This window comes from Trematomus bernacchii, unplaced genomic scaffold, assembly GCF_902827165.1.
Source record: "Trematomus bernacchii unplaced genomic scaffold, fTreBer1.1, whole genome shotgun sequence".
NCBI classification, from domain to species: domain Eukaryota; kingdom Metazoa; phylum Chordata; class Actinopteri; order Perciformes; family Nototheniidae; genus Trematomus; species Trematomus bernacchii.
The window spans coordinates 586803-604050 of record NW_022987564.1 but is presented as its reverse complement, the minus strand read 5'-3'; the positions used below and the strand labels follow the sequence as shown (position 1 = coordinate 604050).

The following is a 17248-nucleotide window of genomic DNA, read 5'->3' as shown; positions in this document are numbered from 1 at the left end:
GTCCTCATTGATCTGTGCAGCGCTCTAATCTCATTAACTGGCTCTTGATTTATTGAGAAGGGGCCCACGGTGCACCAAGGTTATGGAAGCAGAAGCCCGACCGGCTCCTCCGCAATGGGGGTCGCGTGCAATTGAGGTCAATTGACTGTTTGGACCCACGCTCCCGCCAGCCTTCTCATTAACGCCTGTTTTTTTTTTTGTAGGGGGGTCGGCAGGCTTGGTGTGAAGAAAGAGAGCGTTAGGGAATAAATGATCGGCTGTAATGAGGTGAGGCAGTCATCAGAACCTTACAAGCTACACAACAGCGCTAATAATGCAGCATCGACAACACAGGCATCAAACAGAGATATCGATTACACTGCAGCATGCGGGTAAATGGACCAATAAATAAAGGTACAATGCAAACACACGCCCACTGTGATTGTGCACCTATTGAGCTAATGTGATTTATGGCACAGCCGCAATTAGCTAATTGTTGCATGTATGTGAAGGATAGGGGGAGGGTAATAACGCTGGCAGTAGAAGGTTCAGTACACAGGGACCAATGAGACGGTTAAGTGCCCTGCTAAGTGAAAATGCAACCTTTGATTCAAGACATTTACAAGGCCTGAGTCGTGATTGAGTTTATAACAATACAAATGAGAGATGCTGATGCTAGCATGTGTAATGTTTATCATAATTCTTTATAGGCTACACAATTTTAGGGTTACAATTTAACAGAACAGGGACCTGACATTATGATTTATTCACAATGAGTTCAATCAGTGAAATAGTGGTGTATGAAAAATCATTACACTTGAGTATCGAGCTATTCTGTTTTCTGATACTGTATAGAGGCGCGTGTGGCGCCTTGGTGTTGGGATAAAGGGGCCACAGGTTCAAACCCCACTGCAGTCAGCATGTCGTTGTGTCCCTGAGACACTTCACCCCAAATTGCTCCTGTGGGGATTTGCCACAGTATTGAGTATGTAAGTCGCTTTGGATAAAAGCGTCTAACAAGTAGCATGTAATGTAATTCTCAAAAACACTATTTAAATATAATATCATAATGAAATAACTTTTTAAAATATTACCTCATATGCAAATCTTTGTGCAGGTTAGGTTAAAACGTATCATATTGCTGATTATTGCCAACATACATCTCCATTATGGTGAAATATACAATATTATTAAGTAAGCTTTTTGCTTCTGAAATTAAGATGACATTCACCAACTGGCCGATGTGTATCTGTTGTGTTGCATCCATCTTGCAGCGCCTAAATGCTGGGTTGGTTATTTTTGATCGGATTTGGACAGCAGTACCAAACGTAGGAGAGTAACAGGTGAAGTGCACACATGTAGTTTTGTACTTTTCGGACGTGTAATTAGCTAAAGCTTTATTGTTTATTGTTATTGATATCAGACAATGATACTGCAGATTATTCAATTATTATTTAAATGTTTCGTTTTGTTATTGCATTCATTTGTATTGTACTGTATCATGTCTGTATCACCTTTTGTTTCATTTGTATTTTCTTTGGTTTTACACGCTCGAAAAAAATAAATAAACTAAACTAAACTAAACTACATGTAGTTGTATGCTAGCACCTCACATCTTTGATTGAAAAGACAAAATAAGCTGCAACAAGGCAGTGATGCTGATCTTATTAAAGGAAATCATGCTTCTTTAAAAAAGGTCAGCTATGAGGTACAGTAAACCTATCCGTTTTGAAGCTTTGTGCAGTTAAGTACAGCGACGTGCAGTCAGAACCTCACCGCACGTCACTGGTTAAGTATGATTAGTTCACAACATGAATCAATGAAGTGAGAAATTACTCAAAATAAGAATCCGTTTTCTGACAGTCACCTTATTACTTAGCTATCACTTAGCTGATCATGTCAGCACTGCTGAGAGGACAGGATTGGATTTATGAACGGCTGCTCCAGCAATTTAGTTTTTCACTTTCATAAAGTTCAGAAGAAGCAGATGAAAAAGATGTGAAAGCAGCAGAGGTAGAGATATCCTGACTTTAAGTCCGGAAGGAATCGTCAAACGCCAAAAACACCAGATCCTACATATCCCATAATTCCTCTTTCCGGTTACATTCCTAATTTCCTCACACAAGAGTGTCTGAAGTCTTTCTGTCAAACTGATCTTCATGGGTAGAAATCTGTGGTGTTCTCCTTTAACTTCAAATGACAGTGCTTCAATTTATATTTATTACATAACAGAAGAACGACATTGGCAGAACAAACTGTCTTGAAGCTACAAATGTTCTTCCTCCTGCATGCAACACTGAAATAAAGGGAGCATTTGACAGTGTTTTATTGAAAAGATACCGTTTAAAATGTTTGGACTTTGGACAAATTATAGTGAGCGTGGGTGGGATATTTCATTTGGATCCAATTAAAAAAACTGAAATATTTTTATATTTCTCACGAGGTGCTGAAATGAGGCCAGAATAGAGTGTGATGGATTACTGATCTTAAAGCCCCCTGGTTCCAAAGCTTTAATATTTAATGTACAGAGAAACACTTAAGACTGCATAAGGAGGCAGAGCCGCCAAGGTCCTTTCCATAAGTGTAGAATAATGTTTGCATCTGCCCATGATGAGGATCTGCTTCAAAATTAAATGGGTTCTTTCTTGGCCAATGAGACACACGTCCACTACAGAATCAAACCTGAAGTCTTTCTGTGATCCTGCTGACAAACCAACACCATACCAACCAATCAGACCAAAAACATAATTGGTGAGGTTTGAGGTTGAATAAAGGTTTGAAAAGGGACATTTAACTGGAAAATGTAAGTAGAATTTATTAATGTCAGCCCTTAAAGGTGGGGTATGTAATTTTGGAGAAACCAGCTCGAGATCGCTAGAATTTGAAAATACACAGCCGGAACAAATCTGCCACTTCCTTACAGAGCCCCTCCTCCAACACACACGAACGTGCACATGACCAATGAGGGCACGAGATAAGTTTGTGCACAGATGGAAGGCTGACAGGCAGGTAGGCCATCCAGTTATTTTAGCCGGGCCGGCTCAGATGATTGGTCGTGCTTTTTACAGTATTACGGCTTCCACAGATGAAATTTCTTTATGGATTTTTTGTCAAAGCACTTAAGATATTCATTGCTATCGGGATGTTAAGAGCATTCCATGAAATATAACAAAAACTGTATCTCGAGCCGGTTTCTCAAACTTACCTACCCCACCTTTAAGCTGATATCACACTTTTTTCCAATTGGAAATCAATGATTAAACAAGTGAGATTAAAAAAACACAGAAATCTCTCAAACCATCGACTATCGAACAGATGTTGTGTGTGCATGCAGGACCTCATAGCTCATATTAAGAAGGCAATTGAGAAAAAACCTTTATCAGATTCAGTAGCTCCAAATTGGACTCTTTATATTGCATTACATTTAGCTGACACTTCATGCAAAGCAACTTGTAAAACACCTCCACACCTTTGGCCATGTTGCATTTTGGGTGATCTGCAGATCAGGGAGGCTGTGGCTCACTGGGATAGTGCTTTGACCTTCGGATCAGGGGAGCACAGGTTCAATCCCCGTTGCAGCCCTTGTGTCCCTGGACCAGACACTTCTCCCTAAGTTGCTCCTCTGGGGATTGTCCACAGTATTGACTATATCTAAGTCGCTTTGGATAAAAGTGTCTAACAAGTAACATGTAATGTAATGTCAGGGGTTAGACGTTCAATGCTATAAGTATTAAGATAGTTAACCCCAAAATGTTACCTTATGCATGTCTACCATATTGAAGTGTATGTCGGTCGCCAAATCCAATGTAATAATGTAGAGTTTGTTGCTTTGACATGTTGTCTGCCGAGGCTAGGGACTGAACCACTGACCCTCCGTTTGGTAGACGACCATGTCCAGCCAGAACTACTTCAACATGTAATACAAAGCCTTGTACATATCCCAAATCCCATATTCTATTGACATGTATATAGCCTTTTTGCACTACTTTTTATTTTGTATTTCTGTATTTTATTATATATGTTGCATTGTTGGAGGAGCTCGGGTCAGAAGATTTTCATTGCCAACACTGTAGCCTTGTGCATATGACCTTAAAGCCTTTGAATTTGAATGGGTGTTTTTGGGGGTAAATGTGTAGCTTTGTGCAGCTCTTACCTGGTATTCGCTGGGCCAGAAGGTGCTGACGGCGAGCTCCACCTGGTGCCACTGGCGGCCCTGGGAACCAGAGATATTCCACACGGCGCTGCCCTTGGGGCCCCCGTTGACCCGGATGAAGACCTGCAGGTCTCCGGGGCTGTGGCCATCACGGCTGTACAGGAAGTAGCTGAACTGGATGCAGTGTGTGTCGTTCTCGCTGAGCGGGAGCAAGAGAAGCTGAGCGCGCTGACCACCGAAATGCTGCGAGGAGTTCACCATCATGAAGGAGCCTGCAGGGAGGATAAAGACGCGTTAGGACAAGTGTTTCCGTAAAATAAAATGGTGCTGGTCAAAGTGTTTGGGAAGATTTCAATGTCCCGGACAAAAGGGAGATATTCTGGTCAATTGTAATAAATAGTACATTCATCACTTGAAAGAAATAAAAACATTACGAAGTCAAGAGATAGAGATCCCCAAACATATCAAACTTTGGAATATTCAATCAATCACTATTCAAAATGCCAAACAACGCTGGGAAGATAGATGGTAGATGATTGATGTATTCACCACATGTTTTGCCAATCATGGTTTGAATTTGTTTGTTGAATGTAAGCCATTTACTTTTCCATATATTTAGTTGTGTTCTTATTTGTATATTGGCTTAGAGATAATGATTCATCTTATACTAACATTGCAAATGTCTGAGAATCAATGTTTATAAAAACCTCAAATACATGTTGTTGGATAACTTGCTTTTCTGAGCTTGCAAGTATATGTGCAGATGTTTAAATTAAACTCACAGAATGTGTTGACTTTGTGCTTTCGCATCCTGAAAGTGTCACCGCAGTGCCTTTTTACTATCAAACACCGGCTCTTAAACACAGCTTAGAGGTAACTGCTTTCACAGATAAAGAGTAGTTTGAAACTTTAGGGCTAATAAAACACAACGACCTTGCCAAGCAAAGACTCGTCTTAGAGACATCGGCGGCTATAAGCTCCACACTCCTTCTTCTCAATGAGCAGCCATTTCTGCACCTTCACCTGTCGGGCTATCTGAGTGACCTGAAGTAGGAAACATAACAACATCCACCTCCACCCCGGATAGATATGTCATGTTGGTTTCACCCGCTGAAGAACGTCCGCTTTCTTATTTTATTTCTAAGTCTCTGAATAAGATCCCGAGAGCCAAAGTTGACAGGCTCAAGGTTGTTACCCAGAATATCTGTGTTATCCTCTCGGGCAATTTGTCTGTTTTTCAGAGTGTCTCTCGCTGCTTCTTCCACCAGGCATCCGTCAGTTTTGCAGCACCGCCTCTTATCTGGTGTGTTCAAAGCTGAGGCGCTGGGTGTCAGACCGGGCTTTCCTTTTGGTCGGAGGTTCAGAGAGTCGCTGCTGGCAGAAGAGTTGCTCTGAACACGAGGGCGCGGTAATGACGGGTGTAAAGAGGGAGCTGAGCCTCTGACCGTGGCCTCCACAGAGCAGGGCAAGATCAATGTGAAGTGTACTTTTTATTTTAACTAGAAAGGATCCTTTTTGGACTTCTTAGAAACCCATTGTAAATCAAAGTTACAGCATACAAAACATTTAACCTTTAAACGATCTCTATGAAGTCAGAAAATAGATTTAGTTTTCTGTTTTTTAAAGTGCTTTCTCTAAATGTGTTATGGTTACATTTGTGATTTTTAAAAAACTCACTTTTGTAGCAAAAAGCCAAAAGCTTTTTAGCCAAAGCACTTACAATGGTTTGGGTCTTATTAAAAGCTAATGTACTTTGTCTTTGACTTTATTAGGATCCCAATTAAGAATAGTATTAGTATTAACATACTTCCTTTTTTTAAATGTGTGGAATAAAATACTTGTTCTACTAAATGATTAGTTTCCAACCATTTCCATCGTTTTCAGCCCATAAAATGCTCATTATCAGTTTGTATCACGAACTTGACAATAACTCACTGCAAGCACACGCACATTGTGAAATAATCGTATTTTGTGTGCCTATCATGTGCCTTAAGTTGTGAATTAAAACAAAACGAGTTGGTTAGGTCTCAGAAAACATTCATTTCGGACAAAATAAATACGTTTGTTATGCAACTTGAGTAACAAATGTACATCATGTTAGTTTAATAAGGGACATGCGTAAAATTCACCCATGAAAGTCCTGGGATGTTTGTATCCGTCCATCTGAAATCCTCGAACTTGGTCGCATTTCATAATTACCTTTGTTACGCTAGTTAATGTGCTGACTTTTGATAATACACTGCACATTTCCTGTGTTTATTTGACACATCTATCCACCCTGAACTCGCTCTCTAAACTACGTCGCCTGACTTTCTCCCTTGCTCTTGTCATAATATCTACTGCCACTAGAGGTCGTCGCCTTACAAATTTGAACCGAACTGCGATTATACACGATACAACTAGACGATAACGGCCGACTGAGACAATTAAGAGGTAAGAGTTGTGCCAAACCCCCTTAAAGCTATCCTCCCGATTACAACTGAGAGCACCCATACATAATTACTCTGTAGCTATGTCAGTTTGACAATAAAGAACCTTGAACCCATTTAATCGGCAGATAACATTTCAAGAATTGTTTTCAGATGTTGCATTAAAAGCCAGACTTGAACCGAGCAGTCATTTTTAAGTGAAATGAGTTTGTCCTGTCATGACTTTAGTTCCTTTTACAGGCTGCCTAATGTGCAAAGGTTGGAGAGCAGGAAAGGAGAGGCGTTCAGGATCAGGAGCATCAACAGCTATTGCATAACAGATGAAGCCTTGAGCAATGTCAACTCGGCAACAAGAGCCAAAAGAACTCTGACATGCAAGTCTTTTCCAATGAGAGGCGCCTATAGACGCAGGGAGCGGTTGTTCTTCTGAGCTCTGAACACGCTCCTAGTTATTTGTTTGGAGGAGATTCAGTCACTATTTCTCATCACATCTAACTCTTAATGTGGCTAGGCTGAATGCACTAACTGTAAAACCCTTGGAGAACAGTGTCAAGTCAAATGAATGTAACGAAATGTCTTCTAAAATTAAAAAACATGAAATGTACTGCAAAAAGGAAATGACTAAAGCCTCATTTAAGATCAATATCAGGCAGATTTGGTTCAGTCTGATTGAAAACAAGAGGATACATATCTTTCAATAAACCTCAACTCATTAAGTCATTTTGTTCTAAAGAAAGATTCTTTCATCCAGCTCTAGTAAAAGAATGTTTTAACTTTAAAGCATCTGTGATTGCACTGAACTTGTTTTATGCATATTTAAACACGCTAAAAATGGCTAGTCCAATATCAAAGTATATTATGTTGCAGAAATTCCCTCGTTCACTATTTTGATGTTAAAAATATCTAGAATTAAACTCATTAAAGATTCAAACAAACCTCTAGTAACGTTAAAGATACAAATATATAATGTTCATATCATCGTTCTTTCACTTTGGGTATTAAAAGAAAATGGTTCCCTGAAACAAAGCATGAAGTATACTCCTTAAAGGTCCCATGTCATGGCCATTTCTACTGATCATAATTCCATTGTTGAGGTCTACTAGAATAGATTTATATTGTGCAATTTTCCAAACTCACGTTGGTTTCTCATACAGCATCTCTGTAGTATGTGTATTCACTCTCTGTCCTACACGGCTTGTTGGAGCTCCTGCCCCCCCCCCTCCCTGTGAGCCCAGTGGCCGTCTGCGAGACAGCGAGACACAGCGAAACCCAGCCCGAAACACACACACACACCCGCAGCCTGGCTGGGAGTTTGTGTGTGTGTTCAGGCTGAGTTCCGCGGTGTCTGGCTGTCTCGCTGACCCCACACCAGTGAGCCAGCTCACAGTGTCCCGCTCCTCGCAGCAGCGAGCCTCGCAACGTCCCGCCGAGTGTGTGTGTGTGAGGAAGTCCGCGGATTGGTCCAAACGTAACGGAGCCGTTACGTTACGTTACGTTACGTCACTATACCCGAAATACTTCACTATACCCAAGAAGTAAACGATGGAAAATGAGAAATGTCCAACGAGGCGTTCTGGGGCAGCATAGACAGGTATTTTCTGTGTTAGAGTTTTACTCGCTACAGGGTGTACTTTGAGGGTTTGTGACTCTGCAGACTGTTTCCATGCAGAAAAACCTTCATAACACACAAGGGGACGGGTAATAACCGGGAAAGCATGACCTTTAACTGATCTCTAAGTCCCCGTTTTATTAATCATTTTAGATCTTCAGCTGGCAAAATGTTCTCTAGCTTTATGTGAACAAATGTTGAACAGTTAAAAACAGACACTTGGAGATTTAAAAGAGATGAAACACCTCGGGGATCATGGTCTTAGATAAAGCTACTAATAGCACTGTTTGAAAAGTACAAAGGATTAGCATCCACATCAAATGTAAGTAAGTATGCATGGCCCATTTCAGAATCAGATATATAAACAATTGTTGGATAATTTTAAGTATTGTATGACGACGTTGCATTTGTTAAATGTGGGGTTTATTTTATTTGAAGTACTTCATATACCGCTGGGTAGCCTTAATATATCCAGCGGTGGAAAAGTATTCAGGTTTACTTAAAGGTAGGGTAGGTAAGAATGGAGAAACCAACTCGAGTGCGTTAGAATTTGAAAGTACACAACCGGAAAAAATCTGCCCCTTCCTTCAGACTTCCTCACAGAGCCCCTCCTCCAACACACACGAACGCGCACATGACCAATGAGGGCACGAGATAAGTTTGTGCACATATGGAAGGCTGACAGGCAGGTAGGCCATCCAGTTATTTTAGCCGGGCCGGCTCAGATGATTGGTCGTGCTTTTTACAGTACTACGGCTTCCACAGATGACATTTTTTGTATGGATTTATTGTCAAAGCATTTAATTTATTTATTGCTATCGGGATGTTAAGAGCATTCCATGGAATATAACAACAAGTGTTTCTGAAGTGAATTACCTACCCTACCTTTAAGTAAATAAACCAATATATTAATAATACAATCGTCCACTTAAAGTATAGTAAAAAATCCCATATTACAAATCTTACTTAGGAACATTTAAAAAAGTATTTTCAGCTAAATTTACTGAAGTTTAAGAAGTAAAAGTACCAATTGTGTAGAAAAATTGCAGCCATTTGTAATGTATTGTTATATATTTGACATTGTTGCATCATTATATTGTTGTATACAAACAAAGTTTTAAAAGACAAATTATTCATCTTCAGAACTGATTGAAATATATTAGAAATGTTACCTTTTGTACCTTAAACCGTTATTCCACTGGTTTATAAAGTAGAGTAGAGAAAGTATCATTAAATAGAAACACTCAAATAAAGTAAAAGTACTTCAAAATTGTATTTAAGTAAAGCACATAAGTAAATGTTAATTTCCACCACTAAATATATAATTATTGAGGAGCACATGAATTCTAAAGTAGCATTAAGTGAAATACTTAAGGACCCAAAATGTGTATTTAAGTACAGAATTTGAATTGATGTAGTTAGGGACATTTTACTCGTATTAATTGCAAATAAATGTAACATCTGATGCAATGTGCTCAAGATGGGCGTGCACAGACAGAGGGATTGTGGGTAGTGTAGTTTCCTTGGTACTGTAGTTGAGGGAGAGTGCAATCAGAGCGCTGCCCGCCGCCATTAATCACACTGACACGGTTATTAAGACATAATGGCAACCGAGGGAATGCTTAAAGCAGAGAGATGGCTGTAATACTCACACACGGACATGAGGGACACACACACACACACAAACCTGTCACACACACGCTGTCACACACACACACTGATGTCACACATACATCCTGCTGACCTTCCGCACAGTGAGCAGTGCGTCCCTCTTTATTCCTGCATCTATAATCTCATTTTCTTTCCTCTTCCTCTCAGCTGCTTTTAATCCAGATTGTCTCAAAAGTAACTGATCTTAAAGCGAGCACAGATAGCCTGTTGATTCATTTTATTCTACCACCTGTTTTTCTGGAAAGACAAACAACCATTAATCAAAGAAAAACATCAGTGAAGTGTTTCCTTTTCATCAGGGATGAGAAATGATCCAGGAAATATTTTCTGCTGTTATTTTAGATTTGAGTGGATTTGTTGTTGCTGATAACTCACTGAAGACATTTCTGAATGTTTCCTCCCGATGGCAGAGCTTTATTTAGGCAAATGCAAATTTGTGTTATAAGTCATTTCTGTCTGAGGCTTGATAACGTTTCATCATTTGGTGTTCAAAAGCAACACATTCACAGGGATTAAAGATCCCATGTCATGCTTTTCTGGTTATTACCCATCCCCTTGTGTGTTATGAAGGTTTGTATGCATGTAAACGGTCTGCAGAGTCACAAACCCTCAAAGTACACCCTGTAGCGAGTAAAACTCTAACACAGAAAAGACCTGTCTATGCTGCCCCAGAACGCCTCGTTGGGGATTTCTCTTTTTCTTCCTGGGTATGGTGACGTGACCATGCTACCGTGCTAGTGGAGCCTCGCAGATGGGGGTGCTGCAGCCGTGCTGTAAATCCTAGTTTCCTAATTCTAGTTAGTATACCTCAACAATGGAATTATGATCAGTGGAAATGGCCATGACATGGGACCTTTAAGGGAATATTCAGCCACCACATGATATCTCTCACTGTGTAACCTTCTTCACAAGGAACCAAGAATAACAATGAGAAAATGATTGATTAATTAAAGTAAACTAGGTTGTACCCAGGTAGATGGCAAGCTGAATCAACTGAGTCAATTGAGTTGGATGAATAATATCGCTTCATGTTGAGAGAAATCTATTAAAATAGTGTGTAAATACCTTCTATGTTCACATTTTGTTTTATTATTATGTGAATTATGCCAGATTTGAGCTAATAGCTCATTTCAATATGCAGTCCTATTCATCCAAAGAGTTACATTTTGAGTGTGTGAAAGTGAAGTGTTCCTTTAATGTGTGGCCTGGATGGTGCCATTGCCTTCAAGGTCAGGGTAGCATAGGAAAAAGAGAGGAAAAATATAAGATACAGGTGAAATCCGGGTCATATCCATGAACCTTAGTGTAAAAAAACCTTAAGATGCATGTCACCAATCCTCCCTTCCCTCCCCCGGCTCCATCTCCCACACAACGGCACAGATGAGATGTCAACCTGGCAGAAATATCCTGATAACAAGCAGCTGCTGTCCTCTGAGACCTCGCTGTGTTCCTGGGAATCCTCTCTCCGTCACCTGAAGCCTGGCAGTTTCTGGGTTATACCCCCCTCCTCCTTTACCTCCCCCCCGCTGCTGCTTTGATGTGCCAGTTCTCGGGGGGGCTCTGTGGATAAATTGCTTTTTCTTCAGCTTAGAGAGCTGGACCTCCTCATTGTTGGAGGGCAAGTCTCCAACTGTCCTCGTGACAGGAGAGGACTCTCAGCCTCAGATACAGTAACTTCTCCCTTTGTTCTTTTCAAATATCTCCAAGCAACTTGTCCTTTTCTGGAAACCAAATATAGACACAGCCTCTGTGAAGTGTCTTTGTCAAGCTCACGTCCTTTGTTGTACTGTAAGAGCGAAGAACAAGGAGATTTCAAGGCACTATACTGTATATGAGTTTTCTTGCAAATATAATGTAAGATGAGTCAGGCCTTGTTATGAATCGATCATTGCTTTAACCCAGTGGCGAACCGTCAGGGCCTTCAAGGTATTCAGAGAATACCCTGGAACACTCGGATAAAACAAACACAACATTTATTTAATTATATAAATAAAATATAATCAAATGTATGTAAAATGAATAAATGAGAATGGTATCTGTGTTGTTGATCTGTAATATTACAGTGTTACGTTGATTTGTTTGTCCTTCTCGGACCATGCACGACGCATTTCAGTGGTTTTGTGTTAGGAAATAAAAGCAACCAATCAGATCTTGTTCTGGGTCTCTGGGTAGAATATCCTTCAACCAAGGTATTGTGTGTGTGTGTGTGTGTGTGTGTGTGTGTGTGTGTGTGTGTGTGTGGTGTGTGTGTGTGTGTGTGTGTGTGTGTGTGTGTGTGTGTGTGTGTGTGTGTGTGTGTGTGTGTGTGTGTGTGTGTGTGTGTTTCGGTTCGCCACTGCTTTAACCACAATGAAGCTGCATGATTATTCAACTCCTCGATTTTCAATAGAAAGGAAATCTTGATATTTTGATAATCGGGTCCTTTATAAAGTCATATTTCTTGCAAAAGATGGCAGAAAATGTCCTTTTCAGCCTCTCAAATATGTAGTATTCCAGCTTGTGTGTTTGATACCATATTAAACTGAATATGTTTGGGTTTTCAACTGACAAAAGAAGTCTGTTAGGGATGTTGCACTTTAAGAAACACAATATTTTTCCAACATTTGATAAAGCAATTCATCTAGAGTGGCAGATTAATCGATAATGACTTGCTGTATCGCCTCATGAGGCTGCAGGTTGTTTCATTAATACCTCTTTGCCTGATGGGAAATATCCACTAATCCCAGAGCTCAGGTAACAATATTACTTTCTGTTTATGAGGTTAGGACTTCAAGTTAATTAGCCATGTCAGAAACAGAGAATTAGTACTTCCATCTGCCCAGAGAAGCTACATCTATTTACTCTAGGACTGAAACTATTAATCGTGTTCTCTCTCTTTTCATCTGCAGATAATTTTTGATGAATGAATGAATCATTTGGTCTTGCCCATCACAATTTTCCAAAAGCACAAGATATCGTCATTAAAAGTCTTGTTCTTGTTGTTGTTGTTGTGTCCAAAAACCACAAAAATATCCAATTAACTTTAATGAAACACCAACAAAAGCAGCACACTCTCACATTTGTTGAGTTTGTATGCATCAACTATTCAATTAAATCATTGCATCTCTTATTCATGCCTGTTCCGGCACAAAATAACAGAACTGAAGATTTATTTCTTAATTTTTTAGGAACTGAAATGATTTCTTCCATAACTGTGCAAATAGTTTGATTATGAATTAAGAACTAATAATTAGGAAGGTTCAGAATAGAATATATCAATATTAGGAGGGCAAGATCATATTGAATTTCTTTTATGACACATAAGGTTTAGGAATAAACTGTCAAAAATATTATTTCTTACTATAACAAATATTAATGCTAGCAGATTTAGGCACATTTAGCTGATCCGTACTTTTTTCTTACATAAGGTTTCTTGGAATTTAATCATTTTAAGCACATAAAGCATAATATTTAACATTTAATATCTTTTTGTTTGAATAAAATATTGACTTTAAGATAAAAGATGAGAGATCAGTTGAAGGTTAGCTCTCTCGCAGTCAGAACAGGCTCGGTTCATTTTACCTTCATGGAGTTATTCAACGTGATTGATGCCGTAATTAGAAACTTGATAAAATGTATGAAGATATTACCGGCTCTGATAACCTTACCCGACATCCATAAGGACACGCACACAGAGAGAGAGGAGCGTACTGTGCACGCACACACACACACACACACACACACACACACACACACACACACACACACACACACACACACACACACACACACACACACACACACACACACACACACACACACACACACACACACACACACACACACACACACACACACACACACACACACACACACACACACACACACACACACACACACACACACACACACACACACACACACACACACACACACACACACACACACACACACACACACACACACACACACACACACACACACACACAGGTTGGTGTATTGAAGTACACCCAGAGCAGAGAAATTCTCCATAAATCCATAAAAGCCGATAAGGCCCCATCTATTCCTCCCACGACCCTGCCAAGGGCGAGGGAACATGCATTAAGAGATTATGGGATGGCCTCGGCTCCCTGAATTCATATCAGGACGCGTGGAGGGAACCTGAGTCATACGTCTGCCCACTTTTATCACACTTACTCCCAGGAAAAATGCCAAAGGTGGGAAGGCGGGGCGGGAGGGAAAGAAGGAGAGATAGTTCAGGCTTTTATCTCCGTGTTTGTCTACGTCAGTTTTTTGTTGCAGTCAGAAAAAACGATGTAACAAAATACCTCATACAACTTATTTTTCTTGGGTTACATCATGTGTGCGGTTCAGCTTATACACTATTCCTGGGTACAACCTAGTTCACTGAAGTTGGGTCAACTTAACTTATAAAAGGTAGGTAGAATTTATATATTTGTTCGGTCATTATACAAAAACATAATTTACTAAGGTGTGTCCAAGTCATTTTACCATATAACCTTTAGTAATAGCAGTAACTTCTACTGCTGGCTTGCTTTCTGTCTGTAAGCGTGTTGTTGTTGTTAACCATCAGTCGTACTTTAACTCCACACTGAAAGACCTTCAGAGCAGCGACAAACTATGTCTCTTAGGTTGTAATGACAGTACAGTTCCTGAGTTTATGTTATTGGTTCTGGGTTCCTTCAGAGAGAAAGAGCCACGACTTGCACAAAATAATCATTTGAAGCTGCACACACACACACACACACACACACACACACACACACACACACACACACACACACACACACACACACACACACACACACACACACACACACACACACACACACACACACACACACACACACACACACACACACACACACACACACACACACACACACACACACACACACACACACACACACACACACACACACACACACACACACACACACACACACACACACACACACACACACACACACACACACACACACTAAATGTGTCGTCCCCCCCTTATGTGCCCAATCCCCCCATGTGAATCACACCTGGCTCATGTACAGTTTGAAAGGGTGTTCAATGAAATTGGTGATGATTAATGGTTTTTGGGTTAATGTAATAGCAGTTAAAGCAGGACTGGTCAAATTTGACCGCGAACACCAAAGTAAGGGGGGGGGGGGGACGAAGACAATAGGAGGGTTAAGGTAGTGTGAAGGAATACCCATTTAGTGTAAACACATTTTAAATGTTCAAAGTGAACGGTTCCCCCTGCTGCCATCAATAATGTTTTGTCAAACTCTAGCGGACACCATCTTTCCCTCTGAAAGGCCAAGCAAAGCCTGATGCATTTTAATACAAATTTGATCCAGCGTTTTCTCTCCAGCGCCTCCACCTGCTCTCTGAGAGTTAACCGTGTTCCTGCAGATGGAGATGGAGATTGTGTGATGGCTGAGAGTGAGAGAGACTGTTTTCCACCAGCCTCGCTCCTCCAGGGCACGAGGAGAAGGTCATCCAAGATTTTCAATTTGGTGCCTCAGATCTTCATTTGCTTTTGGTCTTTTATTATTTCTTTTTGTTCTTGGTATTGCGACCCTGCAGCCATGGTGCACTCAGAAGATATTGCAGGAACAGGAACAGTGTATCTGATGATTGGGAAGGCACAGATTGGTCTCGCTGTTTGCTCCTCTCTGTATTGCTGGACTGTGTTTAGTGATGCTCTGGCAGGCGCTCTGGGAGATGGCGCTTGTTTACCCGGAGCCAAAAGGCAATGCAGATTTTGCCATTTACAAAGTGACACAGTGCTTACACGGTGCAAATGGGAAATCTGCAAACCAACAGCAGCTGGTCATGAATGACACTGGCACTGACAGAGCCTGAACGCCTCGCAAACAATACGAGTCTGACTGCAGCTGACAACTCCAGCTAATGAATTCCCAGGGTGAGACTCAGGAGAAAACCAACGTCATCGCTGTGCTTTTACATAAGATGCAGCGATTAGCAGCACACACTGACGGAAATGTGCCAACAATGCACGATTTGATTGTCTGCTAAATGCTGCATCACATGTAGATAATACCAGAGCGGCTGTTCTGTTACTGCTGCACGATCTGATTCTCTTTCCAGAATGAATCCCTTATATTAAAGGGGACCTATCATGCAAAATGCACTTTTGTACGTCTTTTATACATGAATATGTGTCCCCGGTGTTCCAGGGAACTCACCAAGTGTCAGAAAACACAACCCTCTCTATTTTCCTCCATACCCAAATCTCTAAAAAAGGGGCTGCAACGGATCTGATAAAAAACTGATCCAGATTTGAACACTGTCCTGACGTCAGGACGGTGGCGCTACGGCTATTGGGCCAACTCCACCAATCAGGAGGAGACAGCCACGGCCATTGCCGTTCGAAAGCGCTGGAGACGCTGTAGTACATATACCAGGCCTGTAGGTGGTGCTGTTCTCACTGAATCTGCCCTTGCAGAGCAGAGCTAAAAAAAAGTGCAAATTGAGCGAAATGAGGCATGGCTAAAATGCATGATCTGTTTGGTATTTTGAAAAGAAAAAAGTATAAATATGCCTTATATAGGTATGATCCTACACTATATTATTCAAATATAGCATGATAGGTCCACTTTAAAAGGGTTTTAAGTTGAATATTAGCACATGAAGATAGCCTACTGTGTCTACAAGAGCCTGTTCATTTCAATGGCACAACACATCCTTGTTTTATAATGTTTAATAAACCAAAACCCTTTCCTCAAACCCTAAAGTGTGAGTCTTATGGAACACAATATTTGCCGGTTAATTAGGTATATTGAACCTCTGATATTTTGTTATTTTTGCCCAATATTGTAGGAAACGTTTGGGGATTCAGAGATTTTTTTTTTATACGGTTTTGCCTTCAAAAAAAGTGAATTTATAGAAATGAAAAGACCAAGAGGTTAAGTGTTTGGTTAGATATGCTGTCTAAACTATTACTTTTGAGTATAACACAAAGTTTTTCAGATCAACCTTATGCACTGCGTCTATCTGAGGCAGCACATTCAATAAAGAGGACAAGGTTAGCACTTACCTGACGGCGTATAGAAAAGGTATTACAATGGCTGACAGTCCATAAAACCTGACTCTCTTTGCTTTTGTGCAGAAAATGGCAGCCTCAAGTACAATGTGTATAGATATAAAGACAATATAAATGGCTGTGGTCAACATTTCGTCCTAGCCAGGCTCGATTATTGTCCATAAAACACAATTGAGGCATTTGTTGGCCGCCCGTGGACAGATAAGGAAAAGTTTAGCTATTGCCAACTTTTATCAGAGTCTCTGCCCGCCATAACTTCAGCAGAGTTTCCCTAGCAGCGATGCTTTGCAATAAAAGATGGACCTCCTGTTGTTGCCTGCAGCATGATTCAGACTTCTCCCGAA

The 17248-nt window shown here is 40.5% G+C and overlaps 1 protein-coding gene across 1 annotated transcript in view; it reads right to left on the bottom strand.

Moving 5' to 3' along the window:
- Positions 1 to 17248, bottom strand: part of ptprua (protein tyrosine phosphatase receptor type Ua) — a 246712-nt gene that overhangs the window by 124400 nt on the left and 105064 nt on the right. The window contains exon 3 of the mRNA XM_034125463.1: positions 4133 to 4404. Coding sequence (XP_033981354.1) covers positions 4133 to 4404 — 272 coding nt within the window. The remainder of the gene's footprint in view (positions 1 to 4132; positions 4405 to 17248) is intronic.